Source organism: Rhodnius prolixus, unplaced genomic scaffold (genome assembly GCF_049639745.1).
Source record: "Rhodnius prolixus isolate KJV_2025 unplaced genomic scaffold, Rpr scaffold_16, whole genome shotgun sequence".
Classification (NCBI taxonomy): Eukaryota; Metazoa; Arthropoda; class Insecta; order Hemiptera; family Reduviidae; genus Rhodnius; species Rhodnius prolixus.
Window position 1 is genome coordinate 311,779 of NW_027411616.1, and position 13,558 is coordinate 325,336.

The 13,558-nt window shown below is 31.3% G+C and overlaps 1 protein-coding gene across 6 annotated transcripts in view; it reads right to left on the reverse strand.

The window, feature by feature from the left end:
* The window catches only part of LOC141457460 (uncharacterized), a 94,800-nt gene that overhangs the window by 47,002 nt on the left and 34,240 nt on the right, over nt 1-13,558 (reverse strand). For 5 of the 6 annotated variants that reach the window (XM_074134478.1, XM_074134477.1, XM_074134476.1 and 2 more), the window contains 2 exons: nt 13,238-13,345; nt 11,896-12,024 (listed from right to left, as the gene is read on the reverse strand). In XM_074134478.1, the coding sequence (XP_073990579.1) occupies nt 11,896-12,024; nt 13,238-13,345 (237 nt within the window). Of the gene's footprint in view, nt 1-11,681; nt 11,738-11,895; nt 12,025-13,237; nt 13,346-13,558 lie in introns of those variants that run through there. The other variant, XM_074134481.1, reaches the window with a different exon arrangement.

Sequence of the window (13,558 nt, forward strand, 5' to 3'; positions counted from 1 at the left end):
ATATCAAAAACTGCTCCATGGATTTTGTTTATGTTTCATCTGTATAAGGAGAAAACTTTTGTCTATAATTGTGTAATACTTAGTAAAAATCTTTCGAGTAGTTAACGAGATATTAGGAGTTAAATTCTCGTTTCGTTTGAAACAGTGATATCTTTAACTTCCAATATCTCAAAAACTACTTGATGGATGTGGTTCATATTACACCTGTATATGGAGACTTCTTTTGTCTATAAATGTGTGAAATTTCGTAAAAATCTATGGAGTAGTTAACGAAATATTGGGAGTTAAATTTTCGTATCGTTTGAAACAGTGAAATCTTTAACTTCAAATATCTCAAAAACTACTTGATGGATGTGGTTCATATTACACCTGTATATGGAGACAACCTTTGTCTATAATTGTATATAATTTCGTAAAAATCTGTGGAGTAGTTAACGAGATAGTAGGAGTTAAATTCTCGTTTCGTTTGAAACAGTGATATCTTTAACTTCCAATATCTCAAAAACTACTTGATGGATGTGGTTCATATTACACCTGTATATGGAGACTTCTTTTGTTTATAAATGTGTGAAATTTCGTAAAAATCTATGGAGTAGTTAACGAAATATTAGGAGTTAAATTTTCGTATCGTTTGAAACAGTGAAATCTTTAACTTCAAATATCTCAAAAACTAATCGATGGATTTCGTTCATATCATACCTGTACATGGAGACAACCTTTGTCTATAATTGTATATAATTTCGTAAAAATCTGTGGAGTAGTTAACGAGATATTAAGAGTTAAATTCTCGTTTCGTTTGAAACAGTGATATCTTTAACTTCCAATATCTCAAAAACTACGTGAAGGATTTGGTTCATATTACACCTGTATATGGAAACTTCTTTTGTCTATAAATGTGTGAAATTTCGTAAAAATCTATGGAGTAGTTACCGAGATATTTAGAGTTAAATTTTCGTATCGTTTGAAACAGTGAAATCTTTAACCTCAAATATCATAAAAACTACTCGATGGATTTGGTTTATATTACACCTATATATGGAGATTACTTTTGACTACAATTCTATAAGATTTCGTAAAAATCTATCAAGGACTTAACGAGATATTACCAGTTAAATTTTCGTTTTTATTGAAATAGTGAAATCTTTACCTTCAAATATCTAAAAAACAACTTGATGGATTTGGTTCATATTACACCTGTATATAGAGACTTCTTTTGTCTATAATTGTATAATATTTCGTAAAAATCTGTCAAGCAGGAAATGTGATATTAACAGTTAAATTTTGGTTTCGTATAAAACAGTGAAATATTTAACTTTCAGTATCTCAAAAACTAATCGATGGATTTTGTTTATATCTTACCTGTATAGAGAGACAACTTTGGTTTAAACAATTTTAAAAGTTCATAAAAATATGTCGAGTAGGAAATGAGTTATTTAGAATTTAATTTTGGTTTCGTTTAAAACAGTGAAATATTTAACATCAAATATCTCAAAAACTACTTTTGACTACAATTCTATAAGATTTCGTAAAAATCTATCAAGGACTTAACGAGATATTAACAGTTAAATTTTGGTTTCGTTTAAAACAGTGATATTTTTAACTTCCAATATCTCAAAAACTACTTGATGGATGTGGTTCATATTACACCTGTATATGGAGACTTCTTTTGTCTATAAATGTGTGAAATTTCGTAAAAATCTATGGAGTAGTTAACGAAATATTGGGAGTTAAATTTTCGTTTCGTTTGAAACAGTGAAATATTTAACTTCGAATATCTCAAAAACTAATCGATGGATTTCGGTTATATCATACCTGTATATGGAGACAACTTTTGTCTATAAATGTATAAAATTCCGCAAAAATCTGTGGAGAAGTTAACGAGTTATTTAGAGTTTAATTATGGTTTTGTTTGAAACTGTGAAATATTTAACTTCATAAATATCAAAAACTGCTCCATGAATTTTGTTTATGTTTCATCTGTATAAGGAGAAAACTTTTGTCTATAATTGTGTAATACTTAGTAAAAATCTTTCGAGTAGTTAACGAGATATTAAGAGTTAAATTTTCGTTTCGTTTGAAACAGTGAAATATTTAACTTCGAATATCTCAAAAACTAATCGATGGATTTGGTTTATATTACACCTATATAGGGAGATTACTTTTGACTACAATTCTATAAGATTTCGTAAAAATCTATCAAGGACTTAACGAGATATTAACAGTAAAATTTTGGTTTCGTTTAAAACAGTGAAATCTTTAACTTCGAATATCTCAAAAACTAATTGATGGATTTTGATTAAATCATACCTGTATATGGACACTACCTTTCTCTATAATTTTATTACATTTTGTAAACATCTGTCGAGTAGGCAACGAGATTTTTGTGTTAAATTTGCGTGTCGTTTGAAAAAGTGAATTCTTTAACTTCAAATATCTCAAAAACTAATCGATGGATTTCGGTTATATCATACCTGTATATGGAGACAACTTTTGTCTATAAATGTATAAAATTCCGCAAAAATCTGTGGAGAAGTTAACGAGTTATTTAGAGTTTAATTTTGGTTTTGTTTGAAACTGTGAAATATTTAACTTCATAGATATCAAAAACTGCTCCATGGATTTTGTTTATGTTTCATCTGTATAAGGAGAAAACTTTTGTCAATAATTGTTAAAATGTTCATAAAAATCTGTCGAGCAGGAATCGAGACATTTAGAGTTAAATTTTCGTTTCGTTTGAAACAGTGAAATATTTAACTTCGAATATCTCAAAAACTAATCGATGGATTTCGTTCATATCATACCTGTATATGAAGACAACCTTTGTCTATAATTGTATATAATTTCGTAAAAATCTGTGGAGTAGTTAACGAGATATTAGGAGTTAAATTCTCGTTTCGTTTGAAACAGTGATATCTTTAACTTCCAATATCTCAAAAACTACTTGATGGATGTGGTTCATATTACACCTGTATATGGAGACTTCTTTTGTCTATAAATGTGTGAAATTTCGTAAAAATCTATGGAGTAGTTAACGAAATATTGGGAGTTAAATTTTCGTTTCGTTTGAAACAGTGAAATATTTAACTTCGAATATCTCAAAAACTAATCGATGGATTTCGGTTATATCATACCAGTATATGGAGACAACTTTTGTCTATAAATGTATAAAATTCCGCAAAAATCTGTGGAGAAGTTAACGAGTTATTTAGAGTTTAATTATGGTTTTGTTTGAAACTGTGAAATATTTAACTTCATAAATATCAAAAACTGCTCCATGAATTTTGTTTATGTTTCATCTGTATAAGGAGAAAACTTTTGTCTATAATTGTGTAATACTTAGTAAAAATCTTTCGAGTAGTTAACGAGATATTAAGAGTTAAATTTTCGTTTCGTTTGAAACAGTGAAATATTTAACTTCGAATATCTCAAAAACTAATCGATGGATTTCGTTCATATCATACCTGTATATGAAGACAACCTTTGTCTATAATTGTATATAATTTCGTAAAAATCTGTGGAGTAGTTAACGAGATATTAGGAGTTAAATTCTCGTTTCGTTTGAAACAGTGATATCTTTAACTTCCAATATCTCAAAAACTACTTGATGGATGTGGTTCATATTACACCTGTATATGGAGACTTCTTTTGTCTATAAATGTGTGAAATTTCGTAAAAATCTATGGAGTAGTTAATGAAATATTGGCAGTTAAATTTTCGTATCGTTTGAAACAGTGAAATCTTTAACTTCAAATATCTCAAAAACTAATCGATGGATTTGGTTCATATTACACCTGTATATGGAAACTTCTTTTGTCTATAAATGTGTGAAATTTCGTAAAAATCTATGGAGTAGTTAACGAGATATTAAGAGTTAAATTTTCGTTTCGTTTGAAACAGTGAAATATTTAACTTCGAATATCTCAAAAACTAATCGATGGATTTGGTTTATATTACACCTATATAGGGAGATTACTTTTGACTACAATTCTATAAGATTTCGTAAAAATCTATCAAGGACTTAACGAGATATTAACAGTAAAATTTTGGTTTCGTTTAAAACAGTGAAATCTTTAACTTCGAATATCTCAAAAACTAATTGATGGATTTTGATTAAATCATACCTGTATATGGACACTACCTTTCTCTATAATTTTATTACATTTTGTAAACATCTGTCGAGTAGGCAACGAGATTTTTGTGTTAAATTTGCGTGTCGTTTGAAAAAGTGAATTCTTTAACTTCAAATATCTCAAAAACTAATCGATGGATTTCGGTTATATCATACCTGTATATGGAGACAACTTTTGTCTATAAATGTATAAAATTCCGCAAAAATCTGTGGAGAAGTTAACGAGTTATTTAGAGTTTAATTTTGGTTTTGTTTGAAACTGTGAAATATTTAACTTCATAGATATCAAAAACTGCTCCATGGATTTTGTTTATGTTTCATCTGTATAAGGAGAAAACTTTTGTCAATAATTGTTAAAATGTTCATAAAAATCTGTCGAGCAGGAATCGAGACATTTAGAGTTAAATTTTCGTTTCGTTTGAAACAGTGAAATATTTAACTTCGAATATCTCAAAAACTAATCGATGGATTTCGTTCATATCATACCTGTATATGAAGACAACCTTTGTCTATAATTGTATATAATTTCGTAAAAATCTGTGGAGTAGTTAACGAGATATTAGGAGTTAAATTCTCGTTTCGTTTGAAACAGTGATATCTTTAACTTCCAATATCTCAAAAACTACTTGATGGATGTGGTTCATATTACACCTGTATATGGAGACTTCTTTTGTCTATAAATGTGTGAAATTTCGTAAAAATCTATGGAGTAGTTAACGAAATATTGGGAGTTAAATTTTCGTTTCGTTTGAAACAGTGAAATATTTAACTTCGAATATCTCAAAAACTAATCGATGGATTTCGGTTATATCATACCAGTATATGGAGACAACTTTTGTCTATAAATGTATAAAATTCCGCAAAAATCTGTGGAGAAGTTAACGAGTTATTTAGAGTTTAATTATGGTTTTGTTTGAAACTGTGAAATATTTAACTTCATAAATATCAAAAACTGCTCCATGAATTTTGTTTATGTTTCATCTGTATAAGGAGATAACTTTTGTCTATAATTGTGTAATACTTAGTAAAAATCTTTCGAGTAGTTAACGAGATATTAAGAGTTAAATTTTCGTTTCGTTTGAAACAGTGAAATATTTAACTTCGAATATCTCAAAAACTAATCGATGGATTTCGTTCATATCATACCTGTATATGAAGACAACCTTTGTCTATAATTGTATATAATTTCGTAAAAATCTGTGGAGTAGTTAACGAGATATTAGGAGTTAAATTCTCGTTTCGTTTGAAACAGTGATATCTTTAACTTCCAATATCTCAAAAACTACTTGATGGATGTGGTTCATATTACACCTGTATATGGAGACTTCTTTTGTCTATAAATGTGTGAAATTTCGTAAAAATCTATGGAGTAGTTAATGAAATATTGGCAGTTAAATTTTCGTATCGTTTGAAACAGTGAAATCTTTAACTTCAAATATCTCAAAAACTAATCGATGGATTTGGTTCATATTACACCTGTATATGGAAACTTCTTTTGTCTATAAATGTGTGAAATTTCGTAAAAATCTATGGAGTAGTTAACGAGATATTTAGAGTTAAATTTTCGTATCGTTTCAAACAGTGAAATCTTTAACCTCAAATATCATAAAAACTACTCGATGGATTTGGTTTATATTACACCTATATATGGAGATTACTTTTGACTACAATTCTATAAGATTTCGTAAAAATCTATCAAGGACTTAACGAGATATTAACAGTTAAATTTTAGTTTCGTTTAAAACAGTGAAATCTTTAACTTCGAATATCTCAAAAACTAATTGATGGATTTTGATTAAATCATACCTGTATATGGACACTACCTTTCTCTATAATTTAATTATATTTTGTAAACATCTGTCGAGTAGGCAACGAGATTTTTGTGTTAAATTTGCGTGTCGTTTGAAAAAGTGAATTCTTTAACTTCAAATATCTCAAAAACTAATCGATGGATTTCGGTTATATCATACCTGTATATGGAGACAACTTTTGTCTATAAATGTATAAAATTCCGCAAAAATCTGTGAGAAGTTAACGAGTTATTTAGAGTTTAATTTTGGTTTTGTTTGAAACTGTGAAATATTTAACTTCATAGATATCAAAAACTGCTCCATGGATTTTGTTTGTTTCATCTGTATAAGGAGAAAACTTTTGTCTATAATTGTGTAATACTTAGTAAAAATCTTTCGAGTAGTTAACGAGATATTAAGAGTTAAATTTTCGTTTCTTTTGAAACAGTGAAATATTTAACTTCGAATATCTCAAAAACTAATCGATGGATTTCGTTCATATCATACCTGTATATGAAGACAACCTTTGTCTATAATTGTATATAATTTCGTAAAAATCTGTGGAGTAGTTAACGAGATAGTAGGAGTTAAATTCTCGTTTCGTTTGAAACAGTGATAAACTTCCAATATCTCAAAAACTACTTGATGGATGTGGTTCATATTACACCTGTATATGGAGACTTCTTTTGTCTATAAATGTGTGAAATTTCGTAAAAATCTATGGAGTAGTTAACGAAATATTGGGAGTTAAACTTTCGTATCGTTTGAAACAGTGAAATCTTTAACTTCAAATATCTCAAAAACTAATCGATGGATTTGGTTTATATTACACCTGTATATGGAGACAGCTTCTGTCTATATTTGTTAGAATGTTCGTAAAAATCTGTCGAGTAGGAAATGAGATATATAGAGTGGAATTTTGGCTTCTATTGAAATAGCGAAATCTTTATCTTCAAATATCTCAAAAACTACTTGATGGATTTGGTTTACATTACACCTGTATATGGAGACAGCTTCTGTCTATAATTGTTAAAATGTTCGTAAAATTCTGAGGAGTAGAAAATGAGATATTTGGAGTGGAATTTTGGTCTCGATTGAAATAGCGAAATCTTTAACCTCAAATATCATAAAAACTACTCGATGGATTTGGTTTATATTACACCTTTATATGGAGATTACTTTTGACTACAATTCTATAAGATTTCGTAAAAATTTGTGGAGTAGTTAACGAGATATTAGGAGTTAAATTTTCGTTTCGTTTGAAACAGTGATATCTTTAACTTCCAATATCTCAAAAACTACTTGATGGATGTGGTTCATATTACACCTGTATATGGAGACTTCTTTTGTTTATAATTGTATAAAATTTCGTAAAAATCTGTGGAGTAGTTAACGAGATATTAACAGTTAAATTTTGGTTTCGTTTAAAACAGTGAAATCTTTAACTTCGAATATCTCAAAAACTAATTGATGGATTTTGTTTAAATCATACCTGTATATGGAGACTACCTTTCTCTATAATTTTATTAAATTTCGTAAAAATCTGTCGAGTAGGTTACGTGATTTTTAGTGTTAAATTTTCGTGTCGTTTGACACAGTTAAATCTTTAACTTCAAATACGAGGGTCGTTTGAAAAGTCCGTGCAAAGTCAGAGAGATAGCACTACTGGCGCGTATCGAGGTTATGTTTAGTTAGTTGCATCTCTTAAAAGAACACACACCATGTTTCAGCCAGATCGGTCTATTTCTTTGTGTTTGGCATTCGTTTGAATCGAGGAAGTCGAGTGATTTTCAAATCGTGTGAAGTGTTGCAAGGACGGTTTGCAGCTGTTCCAGAAGAATCCGCAGGACTTTAAGCGTCGTTTCGTCACTGTGGATGAAACATTGATACATCACTACACTCCTGTGACCAAAGAACAATCTAAACAATGGGTTACCAAGGGGGAATCTGCGCCAAAAAAGGTGAAGACCGTTCCTTCGGCCGGAAAGATTATGGCGACTGTCTTTTGGGATTCGCAAGGAATAATCCTCATCGACTATCTGGATAAGGGTAAAACTATTACAGGTGCATATTATTAATCGTTATTGGACCGTTTGAAAACCGAGCTACTAGATAAACGCCCACGATTGGCCCACAAAAAAGTCCTTTTCCATCACGACAACGCACCAGCTCACACCTCAGCAGTTGTGGTCGCAAAATTAATGGAAATAGGGTTCCAACTCGTTTCACATCCCCCCTATTCTCCAGACTTGGCTCCCTCGGACTACTATTTGTTCCGCAATATGAAGAAATGGCTGGCGGGAAAAAGATTTTATTCAAACGAGGAGGTGATTGCAGAAACGAATGGCTATTTTTCAGACTTGGACAAATCCTATTATTCGGAAGGGATCAACAAACTAGAGCAGCGTTGGACGGAGTTATAAGCCTAAAAGGAGACTATGTTGAAAAATAAAAAAGGTTTACCCCAAAAAATTAAGTAGTTTTTATTTTTGCACGGACTTTTCAAACGACCCTCGTATCTCAAAAACTAATCGATGGATTTCGTTTATATCATACCTGTATATGGAGACAACTTTTGTCTATAAATGTATAAAATTCCGCAAAAATCTGTGGAGAAGTTAACGAGTTATTTAGAGTTTAATTTTGGTTTTGTTTGAAACTGTGAAATATTTAACTTCATAGGTATCAAAAACTGCTCCATGGATTTTGTTTATGTTTCATCTGTATAAGGAGAAAACTTTTGTCTATAATTGTGTAATTCTTAGTAAAAATCTTTCGAGTAGTTAACGAGATATTTGGAGTTGAATTTTGGTTTCGTTTAAAACAGTGAAATATTTAACTTCAAATATCTCAAAAACTAATCGATGGATTTCGTTTATATCATACCTGTATATGGAGACAACCTTTGTCTATAATTGTATATAATTTCGTAAAAATTTGTGGAGTAGTTAACGAGATATTAGGAGTTAAATTTTCGTTTCGTTTGAAACAGTGATATCTTTAACTTCCAATATCTCAAAAACTACTTGATGGATTTGGTTTATATTACACCTGTATATGGAGACAGCTTCTGTCTATAATTGTTAAAATGTTCGTAAAAATCTGTTGATTAGTTAACGAGATAAGAGTTAAATTTTCGTTTCGTTCGAAACAGTGAAATTTTTTACTTCAAATATCTCAAAAACTAATCGATGGATTTCGTTTATTTTTTATCTGTACTTGGAGACAACTTTTGTCTATAATTGTGTAAATGTTCGTAAAAATCTGTCGAGTGGTTAACGAGGTATTTAGAGTCAAATTTTCAGTTCGCCAAATGTGAATCTTCATATCTCTGTTTTATTTTTCCAATTTTAATGATTTCTTTATGGAATGGCAGAGAAATTTTTTCTCTATTAGCAACATAAATTGCACTTTTCTTGTAGGAATAGTTATAGAGATATTGAAGGTTAAATTTTAGAGGTTTTTAAACGGGGTCAAATTTCAAACCTTTATATCTCTTTTTGTATTTGTCCAATTTCAATGATTTCTCTGCCGAATGACAGAGAAACGTTTTCTCTATATCCGACGTAAACTGCATTTTTGTAGTATGAATAGTTTCAGGCAGGGCCGGATTTTCCTATAGACTAACTAGGCTTCAGGCTAGGGCCTCAAGATCAAGAGGGACCTACATTCAAATTGTTAGCAAAATTAATATTACACTATTTTTAAAACAACATATTATACAGGGTGATCCATTTAAAACGCACCAATTGCTAATAACGTTTTCGGAAAGCGGAATTTCGAAAAAACCCTCGAAGTAAACTATATGTTTTTTTTTTGTTTAGTTTTCATATTTTCTACCCCCGATGCTGTATCTTCATTTTTGGCGGAGTTACGGCCAAAAACCCGATTGGTGTTCCATAAGGACCACTGCTTTTGACAATGATTATGAAAACTACATAAAAAATTGTGAAAAATGGTGTTAACCCCGTTTCAATATCCCTAAGATTAGTTGAAATATTTAGATCAAAGTTACATTTTTATCTATTCGTGATCGGTTTTCGATATTAATTTTCCACCAGAAATACACGTTTTGGAGGTCCTCTGACTGCAAAAAATGTTATTTGTCACGTAAAGAACAATAATAATAATAATTGAAGATTTTAAAAAGTGTATTGCAATGTAATGGTTGTGAGTGAATCAGGATAAATTTGTTTTATCATCAAATAAAAGCAATCATCACATCATTTTAATGTACCCCGTATGCAAGACTTCTTGACCTATGACTACGGTAAAAATATCTTGCCGTGATTTTTTTAATATTTCTCATGTAATTTACAAACTTAAAACTGGGAAGTGAAGGGGCCTTATAAGTGTACGTAATAGCCTAGGGCCTCTTTTCATCTAAATCCGGCCCTGCCTGCTTGCTCTCCAACCTGACCCCAATGGATTGAATTTTTGCTTGGGATGCCATTACAGGAAAAGTCTATGAAATGCCGGTCAATGATCTTCATTCTTTAAGAAGAAGAGTAATTGAATCAATTACTTTTCACAGCAATCCAGTGCCGTTCGGCCATTGCTGCTGTGGAAGAAAGATACCGATTCCTCATTTTCTTTATTATTTATTCATTTACTTTTAACTGTCATTATTTTCTATTAATAAAGTAGTTGGAAGGCACTATTAATTTTTTTTTATTATAACCTACCTAATAATAATTCATAAAATGGAGATCTTTAGACGTGAATATCTCATAAACAAAGCGCTAACGGGCATACCTTCAGAGGAAAATTTTGTCTTGTTTTGAGGTCTTAAATTCATATTTTCAATTAGAACAGTTAACCCTGAAACACCCTGTATATTGAGAAATATTTGTTACTAATTCCAATAATAACATTTCACCATGGCATAGCATGGGTTTAAATACAACAACAGTAATATAACAGTAAACAACAGTGCAATATTTTGCATCAGTATGCTGCCAAGTTCAGTGAGATGGTTGTGGTTGCTTCTTGCTTACCAATTCAGAAATTCTTGGGGCAGTCTTTGCAAGGGCACAGCGAAGATCATTTTCCACAACAAGTCTACTTCGGTATTTAGACTTGATTACCAGCAAGCTGGAAAACCCTGTTTCGCAAAGATATGTTGTTGGAAAAGGAAGAAGAAGGCGCAGCACAGTCTCAGACAGAATAGGATTTAACTGTAAACACTTAATCCAGAATTTTGTCAGTAGCATCGTAGAGAAATCTGTTCTCGCTGCATCATTGTTAATTAGGTCAATGAACTCTTCTTGCGCTGTCTCCGGAATATCTTCAACTTTCACGGTGAATGGACTTCTGGCAAATGGAAATGGGGTGTCAGGTAGATTAGGAAAGTATGATGAAATTTCGTCTGCAAGCATGTGCAAATGTTCTTTCACAGAAGTTATCATCATAATTTTTTTGTCTGGCTCAATGTCATTTTCCTCAAAGAAGGCAGATAATGTAGGAAACATGTAAATTTTATTTTTATCCAATTTATTTTTCCAAAGCTAAAGTTTCATTTGGAATGATCTAATTTTTTCGGACAAATCGAGGCACGTTGCATTTGGTCCTTGCAGTGATAAATTTAAGTCATTCAAGATGACAAAGATGTCCACCAAGTAAGCTATTTTCTGCAGCTCAGTTTTATCGCTAAAAAGTGCTTCGAATTGCGAAATATGTATTTTCCGATGGCTTTAGGCGACCCCTGTGTTTTGGTCGTTCGACCCCCGCCGGGGCCGCGACCCACAGGTTGAGAACCGCTGTGGTAGAGGGAGGACTCATGCTTCTCTAAACGTATAGTACATAACATTAATGCCACCTAAATTCCAGAAAAAAATACAGAGATAAATAGTAGTTGCAAACTTTTTTTATATCACCAAATTCATATATAAATATTAATGTAATAAGCGATAATTGAGTGAGTAGTGTTTCAAGCCAGACTTCGGTAGTAATAATTAAACAATATTTAAATCTCACCAACTATTGTGACAGGACAATTAAGTTCTATAATGATTCTTTGGCTCATGAAGATTTTTATCGCTTCTAGACAAATGGCGACGATTTCAATTTGCAATATTTTAAATTTGGGGAGAAAGAGGAGACTTTCTGAAAAAAAAAAATATATATATATATACAGGGTGATCCATTAAAAACGCACCAATCGCTAATAACTTTTTAGGACAGCGGAATTTTGAAAATTGACATTTGAGTAAATTAGTAATAAAAAGTCAGTTTGCAAAATCCCAGTTTTCTGCATTTACACCCCTCTGTTCGGGGTAGGGTTTTATTAAAAACCAAAAAAATCCAAATGATCTTGAAGCTTAATAAATGCGCAACTTTTTCTGAAATTATGTGATTCCTTGATTCATTAACCATTGAGAAAATGCAGTTGAAAATTTTAACAAAAATCATCGAGAACGAAATTTTTAGACATTCAAGTAAAAATTTCATTGTTATAAGAATCGTTTTGAGGCTCTGTACCAAGCAAATTTATAGGAAATTTAATGCTCTTTCGTTTGGAATAAACAAATTTGTTGTAGAATAAAGGATAGAAAAGTTACGGCCATTTTTATGGCGAAAAACGCGAATATCGACGGAAAAGTTAAAAATGCAAATATCTTGGACACTATTGAGAATCGGGCCAAAGTGAATAGAATATTTTTTGTTGCATTTGAGCTGCTGAATCACCTCCCGAAGTTTCGACCACTCCTCCGTATACACCCTGTATAACGGAAATACAGTAATGAGGTCATTCTCGTAAATATTGAGGTTTGGAAGTGTTTATAAGTTGTAAACCATAGGATATGCGTCGTAGGTACAACAAGACCTTGAGGCCTACCAGAGGTTAGGTTGTTATACGATAGGAAAAATCTATTCGGCACTATACTTCTCTTGAAGCAATTTTTCCATTTTCAATTAACCAAAATAAAATTATTGTGTAACATAAAAACGCTGCCGAATGTTCAGGTAAAATCAGAAGGATTGTAAGGAATGAATTAGCCTCGGCCTGTTTGCAATCTCGATGCTTCCCACCTGATTTTTCTACGTCAATGACCAATTCCAATTGCGTTGGAATGGGATCACCTTTTCTCTGTGTTATGACTGTGATGAGACCCCAGAGATTATGCACCGACAGGTACAATGTAAGAGATACTCATTTCCTGTATCTCAAGCAAGTTTGGTTCCGCCCTCCATGCTGTCTGTGCGCACACAACAAAGAATGAATTTTCTACTTTAACAGTTCAGCAACATCTGCAGACTTTATAAGATCGAGCTGCAGGATAGCAAACATGTCCTTAAATTTCGAGATCTAACATACCGTATTTTTTTGCTTCTTTGATGCGCCAAATGAAGTCATCTAAAGTATATTTCTTGTAGCTGGGCACACCATGTTTGAAGTGGTAGGCTTTAGAGAATTTAAAATTTGCTGAAACAATAATGAATTTAATTTATATAGTGAAATAGAAAGTTAGATTAAATTGTAGTAACTAAATCGAAGATAGGTCAAAATAATAATAATAATAATAATAAGCCATTTATTGCTCTTAATTTACAATATAAATACATGATTGGATATAACCTGTAAGTAAGTAGCAATTCAGCAAATTTGCTGTGGCACCTTTTAAAGGTATTCAGTTCA